The 20,742-nt window shown below is 41.4% G+C and overlaps 1 protein-coding gene across 2 annotated transcripts in view; it reads right to left on the reverse strand.

Moving 5' to 3' along the window:
- The window catches only part of CAPN6 (calpain 6), a 76,454-nt gene that overhangs the window by 33,054 nt on the left and 22,658 nt on the right, over positions 1-20,742 (reverse strand). For both annotated transcript variants that reach the window (XM_063313422.1, XM_063313423.1), the window contains exons 3-6: positions 8,816-8,947; positions 8,054-8,262; positions 6,459-6,651; positions 1,052-1,245 (exon numbers count right to left, since the gene is read on the reverse strand). In XM_063313422.1, the coding sequence (XP_063169492.1) occupies positions 1,052-1,245; positions 6,459-6,651; positions 8,054-8,262; positions 8,816-8,947 (728 nt within the window). The remainder of the gene's footprint in view (positions 1-1,051; positions 1,246-6,458; positions 6,652-8,053; positions 8,263-8,815; positions 8,948-20,742) is intronic.

The raw sequence follows: 20,742 nt of genomic DNA on the forward strand, positions 1-20,742 counted from the left end.
CAATCAGGCGTGGTAGAGTTCTAGTCCTGCCGTAGGCATCGAAGCCGGCTGGGTGACCTTGGCCCAGCCACTCTCCTTCAGCCTAACTCACCTCACAGGGTGGTGGTTGTGGGGAAAATAGGAGGAAGGAGCATTAGGGACGTTTGCTGCCTTGAGTTATTTATAAACATAATAAAGGTGGGATAGAAAATAAATAAAAGGAACCCAGGGACAATCCTGCTTTTTTTTCTGTAGGCTGTCAAAAACCTGTCCTGGAAGGAGAGGTGACAGGAAAAAAAATGGATTAGAAACTTGGATAAACTTGGATAAATAAAAAACTTGATATCTGCAGTTTGAACTGGCACAAACCCTTCCTTCTCTTAAGATTTAGTCTCCAGCCTGTGGTCACTGCCTTTCTTTGAACATGATTTTCAGTTTCTCTGAATTTTTCTTACAACGTATCCAGGTCTGGTCACAAGTACTTGAGGTGGTGTTAAATGGTGGCGAATTTGATGGAACAATTAACTTAGGTGATGCGGAAACTATTTGTTGGGAGGGTCTAAAATTGCATTTGTTTTTCTAGGAGCTGCATCATATGACTGGCTTATATTCAGTGTGAAGTCAACTTCTGTTTCAAGATTCTTCCCACGAACTCCTTTTAGCAAGTAAAACATCTCTCGTCCTCTATTTCCTAAATGGAGAATTTTCGCCTCTATCAAGTTTCATTCCGCTTTTTCCATTCCCCTTCTCTAACCCATTAAGATCATTTCGATTTTTTTTCTGTCTTCAATATGCAGTGCCTACCCAGTGTCTGTGTCTGTCTTCTACAGACATGCTAAGTATTCTACCATCTCTTCATCCTAGTCCTTAAGGAAAATAAATAGCTTTGTATCCTCATTAATTTTTTAAATATCTCAAACCGCCTTCGCTACCCAGAAGGTTTTTCTTTTGTTTTCACACCTAAATGTTTCCATGCTTGCTAGTGAGTAACTTTCAGCTCCTAGGAAGGGCACTGTAATTTATTCAAAGCAAGGAACTAATGCTTCTTAGTCTTAAAGTGTGGATTACTTACTCATCACTCCATGCTCCTTTCCATTCCTTGTTTCCCCATGGATTCCTTAGTCGGATCATGAAGAGTTTATCAGACTTCACACTGCACAAGTGCTTCTGTCCAAGAGACATCCTCAGGATTGATGTCACAGAATAGGAATGGCCTTTGACTAAGCCCTTGTCAGTCTGAACCTCAAAATCATGGGAGGATGAAGGCTAGGCATAAGATGAACACAAGTAATGCAAACTTTCATTGCCGTTATTGGTTTCTCTCATCAATAGCAACCTCTTCTAGAAGTTGCTCCTTCTGACTGTATGCTAATATTCACTTTGTGGCTAAATGGGATATAGGTGATTGGCAGTGCAACCTTAATCAGTCATAGGCCCCGTTGAGTTCAAGAGGGCTTATTCCTAGTCATAAGGCATTTTTTCTTCAGATGCCCATGAAAGCAAATAAGAATTACTGCAGGTTCATTATGGGCAAACTGTACAAAAGCTTTGGAACATGGAAACATTGGAAAATTGGTTCCAGTTTCAGCTGATTTCTGGAGCCATTTCTTCTAAATGTGGGAAGTGAGTCTCAACTTAGAATGAATAGCTGGTGTCAAGGAGGAATAAATGCCATGGAGTCAATTCTGCTTTGAAGGGGACAGGTAGTCCTCGACTTATGACCACAATTGGGACTGGAATTTCCATTGTAAGTCATTGTGCTTGTCATGTCACCACGAGACCAGATCTGATTTTATGACCATTTTTAGAGTGGTCGTTAAGCAAATCCAGCTTAACCAATTGGTGTTTTTTTGCTGGAAAATGGCGAAAAACGCAACAAAATGTGATCACGTGACTGTGGGATGCTGCAATCAGTCATAAATGTGAGTGGTAGCCATGTGCTCAAAATGTGATCATGTGACTCTGGGAGAACGGTGCGACATTTTGAGAAACTTGGAAGTGCTTTATAGGCTGTAAAGCACCCATTCTGAGGCTGTTGTAACTTTGGACCATCGTTAAACAAATGGTTGTAAGTTGAGGACTACCTGTACTTATATTACTAAGCTTACACAGAGCTTAGAACTCTCAAGTTCAAGACAAATGAAGAAAAACCATTAAAATCAATTTGAAACATCTGTAGACTTTAGTGATTTTATGTACTGTCTAGCCATTTGTAGGTTTTAGCATAATCCTTCACTTTTACCCTCCTGAAAACTAGGGAAGGTCCCTTCTTTCATCACGCTGCCTCCTTCGGAGTCAAATTTTATCTGTCCATTGTTTAGGCTGCAGCTCTTCCTCCTGTCTCCCAAGGTCATTCCCACAGACCATTACAAGAGGGACAAGCTCCCCACCTCCGAATTACCCAAATGCCTTGATAAGCTTGTTTTTATCCTTGTTGTGAACTGCCCAGTCCCCCCTTTTGGGGGGAGATGGGTGGTGGCAAAATTAAATAAATAAGTTGATCAAAGTGTCCTGAACTGTCCTGCAATTGCTGGCATATCTCTGTTGCAAGAAGCATCCAAAATATGGCCATAGAGATTCCCTTGCTGGTGTTGATAATTCCCCACCCACCCACCTTCGCCATATATTTTTGGCCAGCCAGGACCATAGTTACATTAATGTATTTTATTATGGTTTAGTAAAATAAAAATTGAAATCAAATAATTACACAAAATCTGTAATAGATCAACTCAGTTCTAGCTTGGCTCCTGCTGATTATATGGGCACATCCATGTTGCTGGTGACCTTATGAAAGTAGTTTGCCATTGTTTCCTTCTGTGGGGGATATATAATATATAATCTATATATATATATATACACACACACAATGTGTGTATATGTGTGTGTGTGTGTATATATACATACGTATACATACATATATTTCCTAGCTTTGGTTTCCCAAGTATTAATAGGTATTTTCAAGCTCATCCAAGCTCACTTGTTTAATACAAACAAGCAAGCTTGATGGCATAATCTTCCTTTGAAAATAATTTTTATTAAAGCTTTTAAAAAGATGAAAAGTAACACAAACTAGTATAAATTAAAGTAAGAAAGAAAAGGAAAAAGAAATCAAAGAAAAAGCACAAAGTATAAAAAAAAAAGTTAAAGCAAAATAAATGAAGAAAAAGATACAAGGAAGTGGCTTGATATTCTTCACAGCAGTTATAAGTACAATATATTTTAACCTTGGTCTCTAACAGTACTTCATATTACTCTTTCTATAATCTATCCTCTCTAATCATCAAAACCATAAATCACAAATTCATTTTTTTTCATTTTTACACAAAATGTCCATAAGAGGCTTCCAGTCACCAATAAATGTAGATAATGTTCTTTTCTCAAATCAACAAAGTCAATTTATCCATTTCAGCAAAATCTGTCAGCTTCACCAGCCATTCCTCCATGGTGGGGAGTGTCGAATCTTTCCATCTCTGTGCATATAGTAATCTAGCTGCAATAATCATATATTGAACAAAGCTATCTTTGTTCAATATATGTAGGGACGCGGTGGCGCTGCGGGTTAAACCGCTGAGCTGTCGATCGGAAGGTCGGCGGTTCGAAACCGCGCGGCGGGGTGAGCTCCCGTTGCTCGTCCCAGCTTCTGCACACCAAGCAGTTCGAAAACATGCAAATGTGAGTAGATTAATTGGTACCGCTTCGGCGGGAAGGTAACGGCGTTCCGTGAGTCATGCTGGCCACATGACCCGGAAGTGTCCTATGGACAACGCCGGCTCCAAGGCTTTGAAACGGAGATGAGCACCGCCCCCTAGAGTCGGACACGACTGGACTTTACGTCAAGGGAAACCTTTACCTTTACCTATCTTCCATGGCTTTTTTCTGTTTATCCATTAATCCTAAAAGGAAAAGTTCTAGCCTCCACTGAATATTGATCTTTAAAATCCTTGCTATCAAAGTATGTATTTGGATCCAATTTTTTTAGCTTTTTTACATGTCCACCAAGCATGATAAAATGTCCCTTCATGCTGTTCAGGTACTAAACTTTGAAGTGAGGTTACAGTGCCCACTAATTTCAGCCAGATGTCTAAGTTTGATACTTTGTCTTAAGCATTAAATGATTGTTCCTGACTTAACAACATTTGCTTTCAAAGGCTGCTTAGCGTGGCTGAATTGCAGACAGCAATCAGTGTTTCAGGACTGGGGTAAGAATTGGCTTATTGGGCTTGGAGCATCTGGTTGGCCGTTGAGGGATCCTTAGTCTGATGCAACTAGAAGGCTCTTGTGCTGGTTTTTTGTTTTGTTATAACATTGCTCTTCTGGATTTTATAAGGTAAGACAATCACCATTAAGTGCTTGTTTACCCAGAGCCAGTGAGGATATGTAGAAAGTTGAGTTTGTGAGACGTTGATTATACACATGGGAAGTAAACAAGAACATGCTTGGACAGGATGCCGGAAATGTCTTATTTTAATCTCTAAAATCCAATCCAGGAATTACTCATCTTTTGTCCCATTCCAAAGGGAATGAACATCACATTTCTACACATTCAACATTTCAGGAGCCATGGTGGCTGCATTGGTGGTTTCCAAATTTCTTTTCACCTCAAATCCTTCCCAGAAATCCTTCCAGAAGGATTTGTCTCCAGAAAAATCCTCCTATAAAACAATCCTTGCAGGGGATTTGGAGATGTTTTGTGGTACATTCTCAACTAAGCATATCATCATCAGTTATGTCATTTTAGCCGCCTTGTCCCTTTCAAGTTTATATTCCTATAGAAGTGTTTCTCAACCTTGGCAACTTGAAGATGTGTGGACTTCAACTCCCAGAATTCCCCAGCCAGCCATGGTTGAGAAACACTGCTATAGAAACTTCTGACGGTGCGTTGTGGAGAAGGATGGACTGGTCACCTAGAATTTCTCTTGAACTCCTTTCCAGGGAATTTTGGGGCTCCGAACAAGGCCGTTTGGAATGAGGTGGGGGAAGTCAAGTCATTTATGACTAGCAATTTTGAGGTTCTCCGCTCAACTTGTGGACAGACAAATGAGATAAACAATTTGTCTGGCTTTCTCCAGAGGAAAGAAGTTCCATACTGATTTTTCAAAGAAAGGGCTGCACTTTAGTGCTGACGGTAATATGGCTGTGGAAAAGCTCAACTGGAGAAGTCACAGCTGGAGGGTGACTGTATAAGGAAAGGCAGGACATTTGCACAAAACCCTTGGACACTTTGTCCCTGAAAAGGTGCAAGATCTCCATGCTCTGCCCATAAGAATTTCACAGAAATTCTCTTCTCCTTGGAAAGAATTGTCTAAGCTAAATCCTCTCATGCAACTGAATGAGAACTGGTAAGAAAACGTGGAGCAGCACGTCTCTGCCCAGCCCTAAAGGAAAGGAGGAGGGACAACATTTCTCCTGCAGAGCTGAAATAGCTAACTCTCCATACTCAAAGTCTCTCCCAAATCAGCCAGTGCCCCTCTTTATTGTAAAGGCCATAACCTTTGAGAAAACTGCATTCTCCTCTGGGTTTGGGTCGTGGCACTATTATGCAATCTGCAAGCAGAGGGGCTGAAATGGAAGGGAAAACGTCCTCTCCCTCCAGCCCTGCTTCCCGCCTCCCTCTCTGGGACCTGCAAAGTATGCAGTGCAGCTTCATTCCTAAGTCACTGGGGGTTTTAATGGGAGGGATGGGGCACTAATTTTGCTAGACACTATGGATTTGATACTGGAAGATGGGGTGGACTGGGACTGGTTTAGACATAAACTGAGCTGCTGTGTAGCTACAGAGCTGCTGCGAATGAATGCATGAAGTGCTGTCCACGGGGGGAGGGTGCAAGGGGGAGCAAATGATGGAAGCAGAAATGCATTGACATGATGCAAGCTTTGCTGTTTTTGTACTTGCACTGTGATGCTCAAAGGGTGGAGCTTGCCTGTGACAGTCCAACACATTCAACTTTTTGATAGAAGTCTCAGATCCTGCAGATGCCTCTGGATGCATGTATGTGCAGGCATACTTTTGTCTTTTGGGGATGGGGGCCTATGGCTTGGTGGGTTTCAGGATGCTATCATAGAGGCTCATTTGCTAACTGAAGTTACTGTTTATCTACCTCACTCTGGCAAAGCCAGAGATTATCTGGCATATTAACCAGGTCACCCTCAATCACCTTCCTCTTTTCTTGAGTTTGTGGAGAGAGCAAAGAAGATGACTGATGGAGATATGCAGGCCAAAGGGGCTGAAAATATGTTTAAGTCCAGAAAAAGGAGATAACATTCACAAGTGGCTCTGGCAGATACATCCCTGGTTCACTTGAGTATATGAAGGGAGAAGGTACCACACAATTAGGCTTGCAAGATTCTGTTTTTAGAGCCAATCTCAATAAAGGTAGTTTTAGTCTTCCTGTGGAGTTGATTTCCTGGTGGGGCTGAGTTTGATGAAAGAACCAATGACAGACCAAAAGACTCATCCAGCCTGCTCTCCTTGCACTTACCATGATGTAGCAGCTGATTAGGCCTCCCCTTTTATGAACTTTCAGCAAGACTTCAAAGAGTTTCACCTGCTCGATGATGCTGTGGTCATAATTACCATCAGCCAGGTTGATGGATTCTGCCACTGCTCCTGTGAAGTCAACAATTGCCTCAGCTGTGCTGCCACCATCCAAGGCTTCGTAGGAGCCTGCCATCCTGGAGAGGAAGTGAGGCAGATCTTCAGACACACAGAACAAGATTTTGCCATGCACTTCCCTATTGCTACATCTGACCTCCTTTTACTCTTCAAGGGTTCACACATAATAGAAGAGAAAACAAAGTGGCTGGGACTTCAGAAGGACATTGGAAGGCTTGAGGGCTACCTTCATTGCCACATTCTCTAACTTTGCAGAAATGAAAAGACCATGTGGGGTAGGATGCAGAGAATTTAACAATAGTTGGATTCTGGGGTTTGCAGTCTGTTTCCTTGGTAACTGACTGGCTGTGTGCTGCATTGCAACAACACTATGTATGCGGGAATAGTGTCACATGACATTTAGGCTGGTCTTTCTCACCTTGTGCCTACAGATATGTTGGGATGGCCACTGCCATCATTTCTGCAACCATGTATGAATGCGGGATGCCACCCAGCTCATCACAGCTTCCCTCAGGATTCATTCAATCATACATTCATTCTTCTCAGACACAAGCTGCTGTGTCTCCTTTTTTGCATGTATTCTAAGTGCAAGAAATCTGGTCCAAGTCTTCTGCATTTGTATCTCCCTTAGTCCCACCTAAAAACTTGAATCTTTCATTCTTCCTCACTGTATAGCACTGCTGATATTGGAGAAAGGCAGATCTGAGGCTTGTGGGATCTACTTTATTTTTTATTAAAACCTCAGCCATCATCATCAAGATCCAGGAAAAAAAGAGCATGTGCTTAGAATGGAAGAACAGGCTATTCTAGGACACATTTTGGCCCTGTGAATTTGCTTTCGGTGCCAGAACTGAACAGACTGTATACTCCTTTCACTGAATGTGACCCATGTTCAAATATATCCACTAGTATTTTTCAGGTCAAAATGAGGTGATGTGGATGTGTCCCTGGTTGCAAATTTCTTTGCAGTTCTGTTCATAGTTATGTCGCACCTTTCGTCACCTAAATCTCATTTTGGATTCAGCCCCCAGAGCAGTATGAAAAGCTTCTGATTCAGCTTGAGTTAGATCAGGACATTTTCTGAAGCCCCAAATCAGATCGGAAACCAAGCCTTGTGGTGGTCTTGCTCACTCATTCAGCGAGTGAGATGTTCTCCTTCCAAGTATACATGTCTAGATCTGTCCAGTTAAGGAAGATCCTGTAATAATTCCCATGAAAATGTAACACAGTAACAGAAAATCTTTCGTTAACTTTGCCAGCAGTATTGACCCTCTTCTAATCCACTAATCTTCTGCCACTCTATGCTCCTTACGCTGGAATGGATCTGAAGTAGGGAAGGGGTTGTATGAGCTCTTTGCAAGGTCTTTGTAGAGGAGAACAATCCTTATGAATATCCCAATATTAAGAACTTATTTGGGTGGCTGACAGAACTGCAATTACACCATGTTGATCACCACATACTTTGCATAAGCTTTTTCCAGAAGCGCACTCCAGAATTCATTGGGGTCCTTAGAAGAACAGTAGATCAGTTTGTTGTCTACAGTTGGCAACCGATCATCTATGACCACATCAATCCATTCTCCAAAGCACCAGAAGCGGAAATGAAATATTCCAGCATGTTTGTCTGGCCTCTTTTGGTCCCAGTCCTGTTCCTTAATATTTGGGAACACCTATGGTATGCAAAGAAACTGAAAATAAACTACAGCAAACATAGGACAGAAAACATTCATTGGTGAGCCAGATCCATTTGCTTATTTCAGGAAGAAAATCCATACATATAAGGGAAAATTGTAGCTGACAGTTGAATAGTAATGAAAGGGGATTGACTTCCTCTCAAACCTACATTAAGGTTACCCATTAAAGGTAGAGATGGGTAAATTCTCCATATTCCTCCATGGATTGACTACAAAATGATTCGTGTTTTTCTGTTAAAAAAAAAAAAAATTAGACCTGGATTCTCCTGAATCGATTGGAGAAATTTGCAGGAACGGAACTGACCCACCACACACACTTTTCAACCTCCACCCCTACCTTCTAGACCAAAAAACAAATCATCCCTTTTCTTAAACCAGCAGCAACATGTATTGTTATGGTGTGGGAAGGTTGTTTTGATGTGAAGGTTCTGGGGCATGCCCGAGGCCACCATCCCAAAGTGGTGTGGCTTGGAATACCATGTTTAAATTTTAACCAAGGAGTGCATCATTCATGGCTCTGGAGGGATACCTTTTGCCAGAGATTCTTCCGAAGAGCTAGGCAAGAACAGGCAGCCACAAACCAACAGTTTCCCAGTCTCCCTTGATGTAAATCATGGGAACTGATTCCGTGTACAGTCAGATGAGGATCTTCACAGAACTCCTGTAAGAATAAAGCATACGAAGAAAATGGTCTGGTGGATGTCTCCTAGATCATCAACTAATAGACACCTTGATTTGGCTGAGATGGAAGCCAACAGGTTGTAAAGTTTTAAAAGAAAGAAATTAGATACCCAAAGTCATTCAGAATAATTGAGTTAATAAGTAGTCCATTATTTTAACCCAACAGAACAAAGCAAAGATCCATCAAACAGGCACTCCCAGAAGTGAGTTGGGGTGGGGGAGGGCATGCAGTTGGTAAGAGCATGCCCTTCCTGAATGTCACACATGTGACTTCCCCATTCATGTGACTGGAGAAAAGAATTCTGGTTGTGCAAAATACAGGTTGAACAGTATGCATGTGTCAAAAGTGTATACATACTAGGGAGTGCAAATTCAGATTCTCATTTGGACTGAAGGCATGTTCAATGACCCTAAGATTCAAAATCTGGTTAACCTGCATGTGGCATGGGAATCTAAATCATGATTCCAATCCATTTTTTAAAAACAACTATTGATTAATTGCATTTATGGGCAACCTTTTTCTGAAAGGACCTTTTCTTCTAATTTTATCCTTACAGCAACCTGTGTGATAGTTGAGGGAATGGAGAGAGAGAGAGAGACTGTCCTAAGTTATTCAGTGTTCTCCATGGTTGTGTGGGTCTTGAACTTAAGCCTCTACAGTTCAAGTCTAATATCTTAACCAGTATACTAGCTTTCCATGCATCTTCTGCCACTTCACCTAGCGGTTAATCCAAGTTGTCCAGAAATCTTAAAACAAACAAACCTCTCTAACATGGCATGTACAGATAGTCCTTGTTCAGCAACTGCCTCGTTTAGCAACCTTTCGCAGTTACAACAGTGATGAAAAAAATAACTTTATGACCAATCCTTGCTTCTACAACCTTCACAGGTCTGTAAAGTGAAGGAAAGCTGAAATAAGACGATATACACAGTTGTGGTTTCACTTAGTGATTGCTTCGCTTACTGACCAAGTTGCAGGCCCAAATTGTCACTAAACAAGGACTATCTGTACATAGATATAGGATGTGGTGCTTTGAGTCTCCACTGATTCCCAGGAGGTGTTTCCAAGCCCTCTTCTCACAACACTCCTACACTTTCCCACACCTCCCAGGGAGAGGCAATTAGGTGTGCTGTCGCCCATTACTTTAGTAGCATGACCTCTTGGGATGGGGCAGGCTAAAGACTAGCTCTCTTTCCCAGAACAAGTAGCGCTAAGATTTTTCCATCTTTAGGGTTTAGACCACTGTGGTGAGGTCATAAATCTGGACCAAAGTTGAAGAGAATTCAGGAAATGGAAAAAATCTGAAAAACTCCTTTCTGAAATAGCTGATCTCAGTTAAGCTGTTCCCTCAGTCCACACAAACCCACCCAGACAAGACCTTAGTCTACGTGACAACACATGTAATGTCGCTTAGCTTCTAGATGAGAAGTATGCTCAGCATTTTCATACAGTCTCAGAGCACGGGAAAAATAGCCACTTCACCCTTGTCAAGAGCCAATCAGGAGGGTGGGTTTCTCCTCTCCGCTTTTGCCATGAATCCCCCCCGCCCCAGTATCTTTTTAGACACATTGTTTTGAGGATTTTTGATAAATGAAAGACTTATAAATGGTAGTGTTAATTCTGCTGCAAAATCTGATGAGAATGTCGAAACGTTCTCGTCTGTAGACAATTCATGGTCTACTTCTTGTCCACAATTCTTAGCAATGTAGAAAACACCTCACATCTACTGAGGACTTTGTTTCCCCCAGCTCTACGCCCTAGATAAGCTCCATTTTCCAGCTTCCTTTCTTTGTGAGATGATTTTCCTTACCAAATGCCTGATTTGATTTTCGGAACTCGAGTTCCAAAGTATGCTTGTTTGTTTGGGAGCTGATCTTGGAGGCTGGCCCATTCGTGAATCAAACATGCTCAACTTCTGACCAGTTCAGAGAAGCTGTGTATCTTACTCACACCCTCTTGCCAGAAGAACAGAGCTGAGCCATCATTCAGATGGGAACGCTTGTCTGGATCCTCTCACCACTTTGAGCCAGACAGTCCCAGAGGTCATCATGGGAGACAGCCCTGCATGTGGATGTGGTTTCAGACTCACTGATGGACAGGGGCAAAGCAAATAAAAACAGTACCAGAACGATGTCTCCTTTTTTCCCCTTTTACGGTTGCGTAAGACTTCATATATATTGAAAAAAAGTATATTCAGAGCATTACAGTCCAAGAATTTGACCAACATTCAAAATATTTGCAAGCTTACCTTCCTGGCAGATGCTGTAAAAATAAAGTTATGACTTGTATTTCTTTTTACTGGATTTTTAAGGAACAATAGCTTCTACTGGAGGATTCAGAAGTATTGATCTGGGTTGCTGCTTGGCCATTATTTAGATCTGAATTTTTATTTTTACATTTTCCAGAATGACCAGGGGAAGAATTAAGGGCTTAGAATAAGGCAGGGTTATCAGTCTTGGGCCCCCCAAGGTCATACTGTCAAAATTCATGGCAGGATTATCCATGCTTTTAAACAATTGCAAGCTAAATAGTTGTGTTAAGCCTATTTGAGGTAAAGATCCAAAATTGTCAACACTTCGTATTATCGTATTGATCACTAGAAACATTAGAAGGAGAAAGAGCAAGCCAGGAACTCCATCTTCACTCTTCTGTTTGGTTCAGCTCATATTTTTGATTATGTGCCATCAAATCAGTGTCATATATAAACATATTAACGATACAACAGATCAGAAGAGCAAAGTAATCAAAAAAAGATCAAAACAAAGCAAGCAAAAGGACAAAAAGATGGTTTCACATTCACTCTGTCCCCAAGGCAGAGTGTTTCTGAATGACATAAAGATGGGAATCACACAGATCTCTGGGTGGGAGATCCTTCCTTCTGCAAGTTTTCCATTGGTGCCTGTAATTTCCTTAATAAAATATTACTTGTCCATTTGGACTCTAAGCATTTATCTTTAGACTCTTTTGATCAGCATGGTCCTATCTGTGCGTGGAGATTCTGTAAAAGCCATACCTACTTTTTGTCCTGGGGGATTCTAACCAGGAGTATTCCAACAGTCTGTCTTTACAAAGTCCCTGCCACAACTTTCCTAAATTAGTGGACCATTGTGCTGCTGTTTGTTTATTTAATACGATTTTGGCAATTGTCTATTTCAGACATATTTACAATTACTGCTTTCTTCCTGCTATAGGTATTAATGAAACACTCCGTAAAACTTTATCTCCCACCATAACGGTGCTCACAATAAGGCAAAACATCGGCTTATTTATGGAATAGAGGATAATCTTTAGGAGCGATCCTTCCATTCTCAGACTTTGGCACAATTTGTAAAAATCAGCATGACCGTTGGATGAGTCTTAGCTAAGAAGAGAGGAGAAAAAAGAATGTATTTGCTTTGACATGACTTTTGTTTACAACAAAGTTTTATTAGAATTTTTAAGATGGTTGGAAATATATCTCTATTTGCTAAGAAAATGCACTACAATAAGCTTTGTTTTTGGTTCAGGTTTGAGTTAGCATGACATGTGAACCCAGCTGTTGGGTATAAACCAAGACTTGTTACTATTATTTGTTAATCAAGTTCATTCAAATCATGATTAAAAGAAACCATACTTTGGACTGATACGTGAATTCAGCCAATGTCTGTTTTCAGGGCAGCTTTGGAGAAAATGTGACTAATTCCTAACTTTAGGATCTGAAGCAACATAAGGTAGCAGAAGCAGGAAAAGTTGAATTAGATTGACTAATGACCCAGGAAGTATGGAAGGTTGTTTGTTTATTCGTTTACTCGCTTCCGACTCTTCGTGACTCCATGGACCAGCCCATGCCAGAGCTTCCTGTCGGTCGTCACCACCCCCAGCTCCCCCAGGGATGAGTCCGTCACCTCTAGAATATCATCCATCCATCTTGCCCTTGATCGGCCCCTCTTCCTTTTGCCCTCCACTCTCCCTAGCATCAGCATCTTCTCCAGGATGTCCTGTCTTCTCATTATGTGGCCACTGTACTTCAGTTTTGCCTTTAATATTCCCTCAAGTGAGCAGTCTGGCTTTATTTCCCAGAGGATGGACTGGTCTGATCTTCTTGCAGTCCAAGGCACTCTCAGAATTTTCCTCCAACACCACAGTTCAAAAGCATCGATCTTCCTTCTCTCAGCCTTCCTTATGGTCCAGCTCTCGCAGCCATATGTTACTACGGGGAACACCATTGCTTTAACTATGCGGACGTTTGTTGTCAGTGTGATGTCTCTGCTCTTAACTATTTTATTGAGATTGGTCATTGCTCTTCTCCCAAGGATTAAGCGTCTTCTGATTTCCTGACTGCAGTCAGCATCTGCAGTAATCTTCGCACCTAGAAATACAAAGTCTTTCACTGCTTCTACATTTTCTCCCTCTATTTGCCAGTTATCAATCAAGCTGGTTGCCATAATCTTGGTTTTTTTGAGCTTTAGCTGCAAGCCAGCTTTTGCACTTTCTTCTTTCACCTTCATCATAAGGCTCCTCAGTTCCTCTTCACTTTCAGCCATCAAAGTGGTATCATCTGCATATCTGAGATGGTTAATGTTTCTTCCAGCGATTTTAACTCCAGCCTTGGATTCCTCAAGCCCAGCATGTCGCATGATGTGTTCTGCGTACAAGTTGAATAGGTAGGGTGAGAGGATACAGCCCTGCTGTACTCCTTTCCCAATCTTAAACCAGTCCGTCATTCTGTGGTCGGTTCTTACTGTTGCTACTTATACAGATTCCTCAGGAGGCAGACAAGATGACTTGGTATCCCCATACCACTAAGAACTTGCCACAATTTGTTACGGTCCACGCAGTCAAAGGCTTTAGAATAGTCAATAAAACAGAAATAGATGTTTTTCTGAAACTCCCTGGCTTTTTCCATTATCCAGTGGATGTTGGCAATTTGGTCCCTAGTTCCTCTGCCTTTTCTAAACCCAGCTTGTACACCTGGCAATTCTCGCTCCATGAATTGCTGAAGTCTCCCTTGCAGGATCTTGAGCATTACCTTACTGGCATGTGAAACGAGTGCCACTGTTCGATAGTTTGAACATTCTTTAGTGTTTCCCTTTTTTGGCATGGAGATATAAGTTGATTTTTTCCAGTCTGATGGCCGTTCTTGTGTTTTCCAGATTTGCTGGCATATAGCATGCATTACCTTGACAGCATCATCTTGTAAGATTTTGAACCGTTCAGCTGGGATGCCGTCGTCTCCTGCTGCCTTGTTATTAGCAATGCTTCTTAAGGCCCATTCAACCTCACTCTTCAGGATGTCTGGCTCTAGCTCACTGACCACACCGTCAAAGCTATCCCCGATATTGTTATCCTTCCTATACAGGTCTTCTGTATATTCTTGCCACCTTTTCTTGATCTCTTCTTCTTCTGTTCGGTCCTTGCCAACTTTGTTTTTGATCATACCCATTTTTGCCTGGAATTTACCTCCGATGTTTCTAATTTTCTGGAAGAGGTCTCTTGTCCTTCCAATTCTACTGTCCTCTTCCACTTCCGTGCATTGCTTGTTTAAACATAATTCCTTAATTGGACATATCTCCCCCTATCACTGTTGCCTTTTGCTTTCCTTCTTTCTTGGGCTACTTCTAGTGTCTCAGCAGACAGCCATTTTGCCTTCTTGGTTTTCTCTTTCTTTGAGATGTATTTTGTTGCCACCTCCTGAACAATGTTGTGAACTTCTGTCCATAGTTCTTCCGGGACCCTATCTACTAAGTCCAGTCCCTTAAATCGATTCTTCACCTCCACTGCATATTCCTTAGGGATATTAGTGAGCTCATATCTAGCTGATCTGTGGGTCTTCCCTAATCTCTTTAGTCTGATCCTAAATTGTGCAATAAGAAGTTCCTGATCTGAACTACAGTCAGCTCCAGGTCTTGTTTTTACCGACTGTATAGATGTCCGCCACCTTTGGCTGCAAAGGATGTAGTCAATCTGATTTCGGTGTTGTCCATCTGGTGAAGTCCATTTATAAAGCCATCTCTTAGGTTGTTGGAAGAGAGTGTTTGTTATGCAGAGTGAGTTGTCTTGGCAAAATTCTATCAGCCTATGTCCTGCTTCGTTTTGTTCTCCCAGGCCATGCTTACCTGTAATTCCAGGTCATTTGACTGCCCACCTTAGTATTCCAGTCTCCCGTGATGAAAATAACATCTCTTTTAGGCGTGTTGTCCAGTAGGTGCTGCAGATCCTCATAGAACTGCTCTACTTCAGCTTCTTCAGCATTTGTGGTTGGGGCGTACATTTGGATCACTGTGATGTTAGATGGCTTGCCCTGAAGTCGAACTGAGATCATTCTGTCGTTTTTTGGGTTGTATCCAAGCACTGCTTTAGCCACTTTACTATTAATTATGAAGGCTGCTCCATTTCTTCTGTGGTCTTCTTGTCCACAGTAGTAGATCTGGTGGTCATTTGATGTGAAGTGGCCCATTCCAGTCCATTTCAGTTCACTGACGCCCAAAATGTCTATCTTTAATCTTCACATCTCACCCATAACCACATCCAATTTGCCCTGGCTCATAGATCTTACATTCCAGGTTCCAATGGCGTGTTGTTCCTTAGAACATCGGATTTGCTGTTCACCACCAGCACCGTCGGCCGCTAGCCGTCCTTTTGGCTTTGAGCTAGCTGCGTCATCACGTCTGGGGCTAGTTGAACTCATCCTCTGTTCCTCCCCAGTAGCATTTTGACCATCTTCCGACCTGGGGGTCTCATCTTCCGATGGTATACCCACATATCTTTGATTGTACTGATCCATTGAGTTTTCACGGCAAGAATACTGGGGTGAGTTGCCATTACCTTCCCCAGGGATCACATTTAGTCTGACCTCTCTGTCATGACCTTCCCGTCTTGGGTGGCCCTTCACGGTTTAGCTCATGGCATCATTGAGGTGCTCAAGCTCCAGCACCATGACAAGGTAACGATCCTTTGATCAAGATGGAAGGTTATAGCTGGCTCCAATTCCTATGTCCAGAAGTAGAGCTTGGAGTGTGGAAAAGGAGTGTGCACATCCATTTCTAAAGGGCAGTGAAGTGGTCCAAAATCCACACATGACTGTAATATATAAAAACTTCCAGCTGTCCTGGCATTTTTCCAATTTTTTTTTCTTCTAGGCTGTTTGTCAAGGCAACTGGAATTAATCAAAACCACTGCAAGATGTTAAGGGGCCAAATTTTAGAAGCATTGCAATTGCTTGATATTTCTCCATGTTGCAAAAACCAACCTCAAGAATCACGCAAATGTCTGGTGGTGAGTACAAGTGTATGCATAGATACACACTGCCAGATTCTTTGGGAACATAAGCTTGTAAATAGTTTGAACAACAGCATTGTTCCCCCTCTTCTTAAAATGAGATCCTTTAATTTACTGCTCTCAGAAAGGAAAACAGCGTAATTTGGCATTCTCAGATTATTTTCTGCTCAGTGGGTCCACACAGAGGACTGATTAACACAAAGCCTTTCAGTTCATATTATATTACAGCAGCTTTACTGAAGGACATTTTAATAGTTTGCTAAGGTGCATTTGTTATTTATTTAAGGCAGCCTGCAATGGTCAAGCACACCAAAATAAACATTAAACACATGTCCATAAACTGGTATGCATCTCTTCTGCAGCTGGGTTCATTCTGGCTGAGCACATCTTTTCCTAAGAAAATTCTTTGCACATTTCTTTTAGTTTTTAGATTCCCCACTTGCAATCTCTCTCTCTAGGTAGTCCTGCCAAGTGTGTGTGTATATATACACACATGTACAAAAATGTACAGTATGTATATACAGGTAGTTCTTATTTAGTGATTGCCTAATTTAGCAACTGTTTGCAGTTATGACAGTGATGAAAAAGTAACTTTGTGACCAATCCACACATTTATTACTTTTGCAGGTCTGTAAAGCAAAGGAAAGCTGAAGTCAGATCATAAGCACAGTCATGGTTTTGCTTAACAACTGCTCCGCTTAATAACTGAGTTGCCAATCTCAATTGTGGTCGCTAAATGATGACAACCTGTAGAATAAATGTCTGATTGAATGAGACAAAAATAATCACTTTATCAATGTGCTAAATTTTGGAGTGATTTTTCTTTAAAGCAAATGCGTAAGTATTTGTGGTGGTTGATAGCAAAAATATCAGTCGTGTTGTTTTTAAAGCTATACGCAGGAAGGTTAGATTTACTGAACATGTGGTGCATAGAGATTTTTCAAACTTTTCTTCCCCAATCACAATCAGAGTTAAAATCTCAAGTATGACAAATAAGCCTTTGGGGGAAAAAAAAGTCCCATGAACACAGATGTGAGTATGATCCAGTGTTATGGAATCCTCCATCCAGACTGGCTTGGAATATTGAAACTAGCTTCCAGATATTCACCACAACATTTGCCATCTGTCAGCCTGGAGACCCCACTGTGTTCCTGGCTGATAGGTAGGCAGTCTATACTGCTGTTCTTGTAATTTGCTTACAGCTAATGAAATCTTGGGGCCCAGCTGGACAGCAAGTAAAAAGCAAAAACAAAAAATCTACCCTACTAATTGCTTTGCTGTGAGTTTCAGAAGGAGAAGATATAGGAAAGAGACTCACAATATTTTTGCAAGGCATTCTCAGTTGCTCTTGGATTTTAAGCCATTGTTAAAAAAAAAAGGATCTTTGAAACTAGTAATTAAATCTGTTTGGTTTGATGTTGGTATTTATTTTGTTTTTATGGTACTAGTAGGATTTGAGGCAAGCTCTGGGTTCACTTAAATTTGTTATAGTCTGTTGTGAAGCTTTCAAAGTCAACATTGTTGCATCTTTTCTTCTTGCTGGTTGCTCTGTCTTCCTTATGTCACTTCACACCTCCTCTTACTAATCCACATGGAGATTGCCCAAGAGACAAAAGGCAGCCAATGGTAAAATTAGGAGGCTTCGTTTGATTTATCTACTGTACTTCTATATTCTGGGAGAGCTGGCAGCCATGTGGCTGTCTAGTTGGGTCAGGGACAATGGTTTCTGAGCCAAGAGACACAATCAGAGATTGAATGACACGATGGGTGCCACCTTCTAAGGTTTAAAAGAGATCTCTTTAAAAATCCATGAAATTATGGATCAAAATATTGCCTTACTAATATGAATGGTAAAACACGGGATTTTTTTCTGTCTCCTGCATTCTTAATTGCTGGGCACATAATTTAATTCTTGTCTCTGGGAGGTAAGTCAGTTTTGCCAGAACATTTCCTTCTTATAATTTTACCTGGCTGGACTTTCAGTCAGCCTTTTCTACACACTGCAAAATCTGGGGATGCTTGGAAGAACCTTGGTCGTTAGATGAGTGACACAGATGTCACTATCATTGATGTAGGATGAATGGAAAAGACTATGAATGCCCCAGTTTCACATTTCCCTGCATTCTTCACCTTTCAAGATGCTATTAAGACTTTACTCCTTCATTACTCTGCTGTCCTGGTGAGACATTTCCAGGAGTGGGGTTAACTGAGATGTTTTTGTTGGCTGTTTGTGTACCCTTCTCTCTCTCCTCCCCCCAACAGCCTCTGTCAAATGAGGAAAAGGGTCTTGTTGTGGCAGACTCCAACTCCAACTTGTAAAGCTTGGTTTGGGGCTCATCACAGCTAATTAACTCAGAGCTGGAATTGATTTTGAAATGGGTGCCACTTCAGAGGGTTGCGTCATAGAAGGCTTTTCTGCACAAATAACTTTCCAGTTAGAAAAACAGCCTATTGAGAAGGTTCCTGGTGTAGCCAGGCTTAGCATTAGACAAAAGAAGATGACAACAGAACAGCCAGTTGCGTTTGGCTGGTAGCTTAGGATCTACTCAGAGGCTACATGAGAGATCTGCAGCTGGGTTTGTGGCCATAATTTCATTCTCCTAAAGCCAACGATGTTGTTTTCCTCATATCTAGATTGGAATTCCTGCCCAGAAAGAGAGCCCATAGCTCACCACTTCACGGGCAAAACCTCCCAGGTTTGGGATCCAGCTTCTTTTGGTAGGACCGGGGAAATTTCCTCTCTGAGCCACTACTAGCCAGCACAAATAATACTGACTTTGGTCACTCAATAGCCTGACGCAGTACAAGGTGGCTAATTAAAACATCCAGATGCACACAGATTAATTTTTACCCAGCCAGCAAAATAGTTCCTACTTTGTCTATTTTTTGTGTAACAAAAGTTTTCCTGCACTCAACGACTGAGGATAAATATTTCTCTTTATCACAGTACGTTAAATCAAAACTGCCCACTTCAGTGATAAAGAACATTATTCCTGTTACTCTTTAATCCAGATACATGTTGCAATACTTCATGTTTCCATAGCAGAAATTCCAGCCTCTGTCTTAAATTCTGCATCCATTTACCCTTTCTTAGTTCAAGTCCTCCCACAATGCCTATTTGTCAGGGTTGAGCCCTGCATTCTGGTTCTGTTCCTGATTAAAGAATATTTCTGGTTTTGTAGTGGGGCGTGTGTGTCTGCACTCTTTGGATGGTACTGCTTACACTGGCATGCACAATATTTCAGAGATGAAAAATTTTAAATAGAAATTAAAATTAAAGCCCCATTTTGCGCTTGAGACACTGATTTCAAGAGCCAAACAACCAATCTGAATGGGACGTGGGCTGTTTTGATCATGCTGGAGCCGTTCTGAGCAGGAACAAAGTGTTTCCCACTCAAAATGGCTATTTTGTGTCTGGAATAGAGCAATCCAATTTTGAAATGATTGGGGCATCTTGGGAGGATACCCTGCTCAATCATTTCTGGTTGTACCCCTGGACTTCTGTCCCAGACTTTTTCTATAAAAGTACCCCTGGCATCAAACTCACATGTTTAAAATTGTGCTCAATGCGGAGCTTCAATCCATTTATCTTAGAAGTGAAAATTCTGGACATTCTTCCTGATTTTCAGTGAGCACAAATTTCACCCTGAGACCACTCTAGCTCTGGGGTTGTGGGAGAAAGAGTGAAAATAACATGGAAATAATTGAAACTAATGTTGTTTCAACTTTACTTACAAGGCAACATCTTAATAGGTACTGAAATTGTTGGGTATTGCTAGGAGAAAAAGGCACTATTCCTTCCTAATGAACATTTTCAATAGAGCCCAGAACTAACTACATCCAAGCTTCAACAGCCAGAATTCTGCTTGGAAGTGGGGAATCTCGATTTTCCAGATGTAGATCTGCAGCTTCCAGTAGCCCCAACTGGCACAGCTACTGGTGAGGGATGTTGGGAATTGTAAACAAGATTTAGAGGATCAAAAATTGCTCATTCAGGATGCAGAATGCAAAACGCCTCTTTAACAGCCAAGGTCTGCATTCTGTTCTCACCAAATTGGCCAGATGTTGTTTACGGAATCTTTTGCATACATGATACCTATTAGCGTTTTCAACAACTTCACACAGCCATTTGGTTTTTTTTTAATTTTTTGGTTCAAAACACTGATCTGCATATCTAGGAAGTTAAAATTTGGGGGATGATAAGGAGACAATGGAGTGGATATTCTGAGTTCCCAAAGTCAGCATTAATGGTGCCACATTAAATTGGAGAACAGTAGCTAGTGGGTTTCACAGTGCTCAGTCTTTGGACCAGTTTTAGCCAACATTTTTATTAATGACCTTGATGGGATTGATGGGCTGTTTATCAAATTTATGAATGACACAAAATTGAGGGGTCTGGGTGACACTCAGAACAACACAATGAGATTGTGTCTAATCTAGATATATCGATATATATCGATGGGCTGAGAGGAGCGGGATGCCCTTTAACAGAAAGATATGTAAGGTATTATATTTCT

Source organism: Candoia aspera, chromosome 12 (assembly GCF_035149785.1).
Source record: "Candoia aspera isolate rCanAsp1 chromosome 12, rCanAsp1.hap2, whole genome shotgun sequence".
Taxonomy (NCBI): Eukaryota; Metazoa; Chordata; class Lepidosauria; order Squamata; family Boidae; genus Candoia; species Candoia aspera.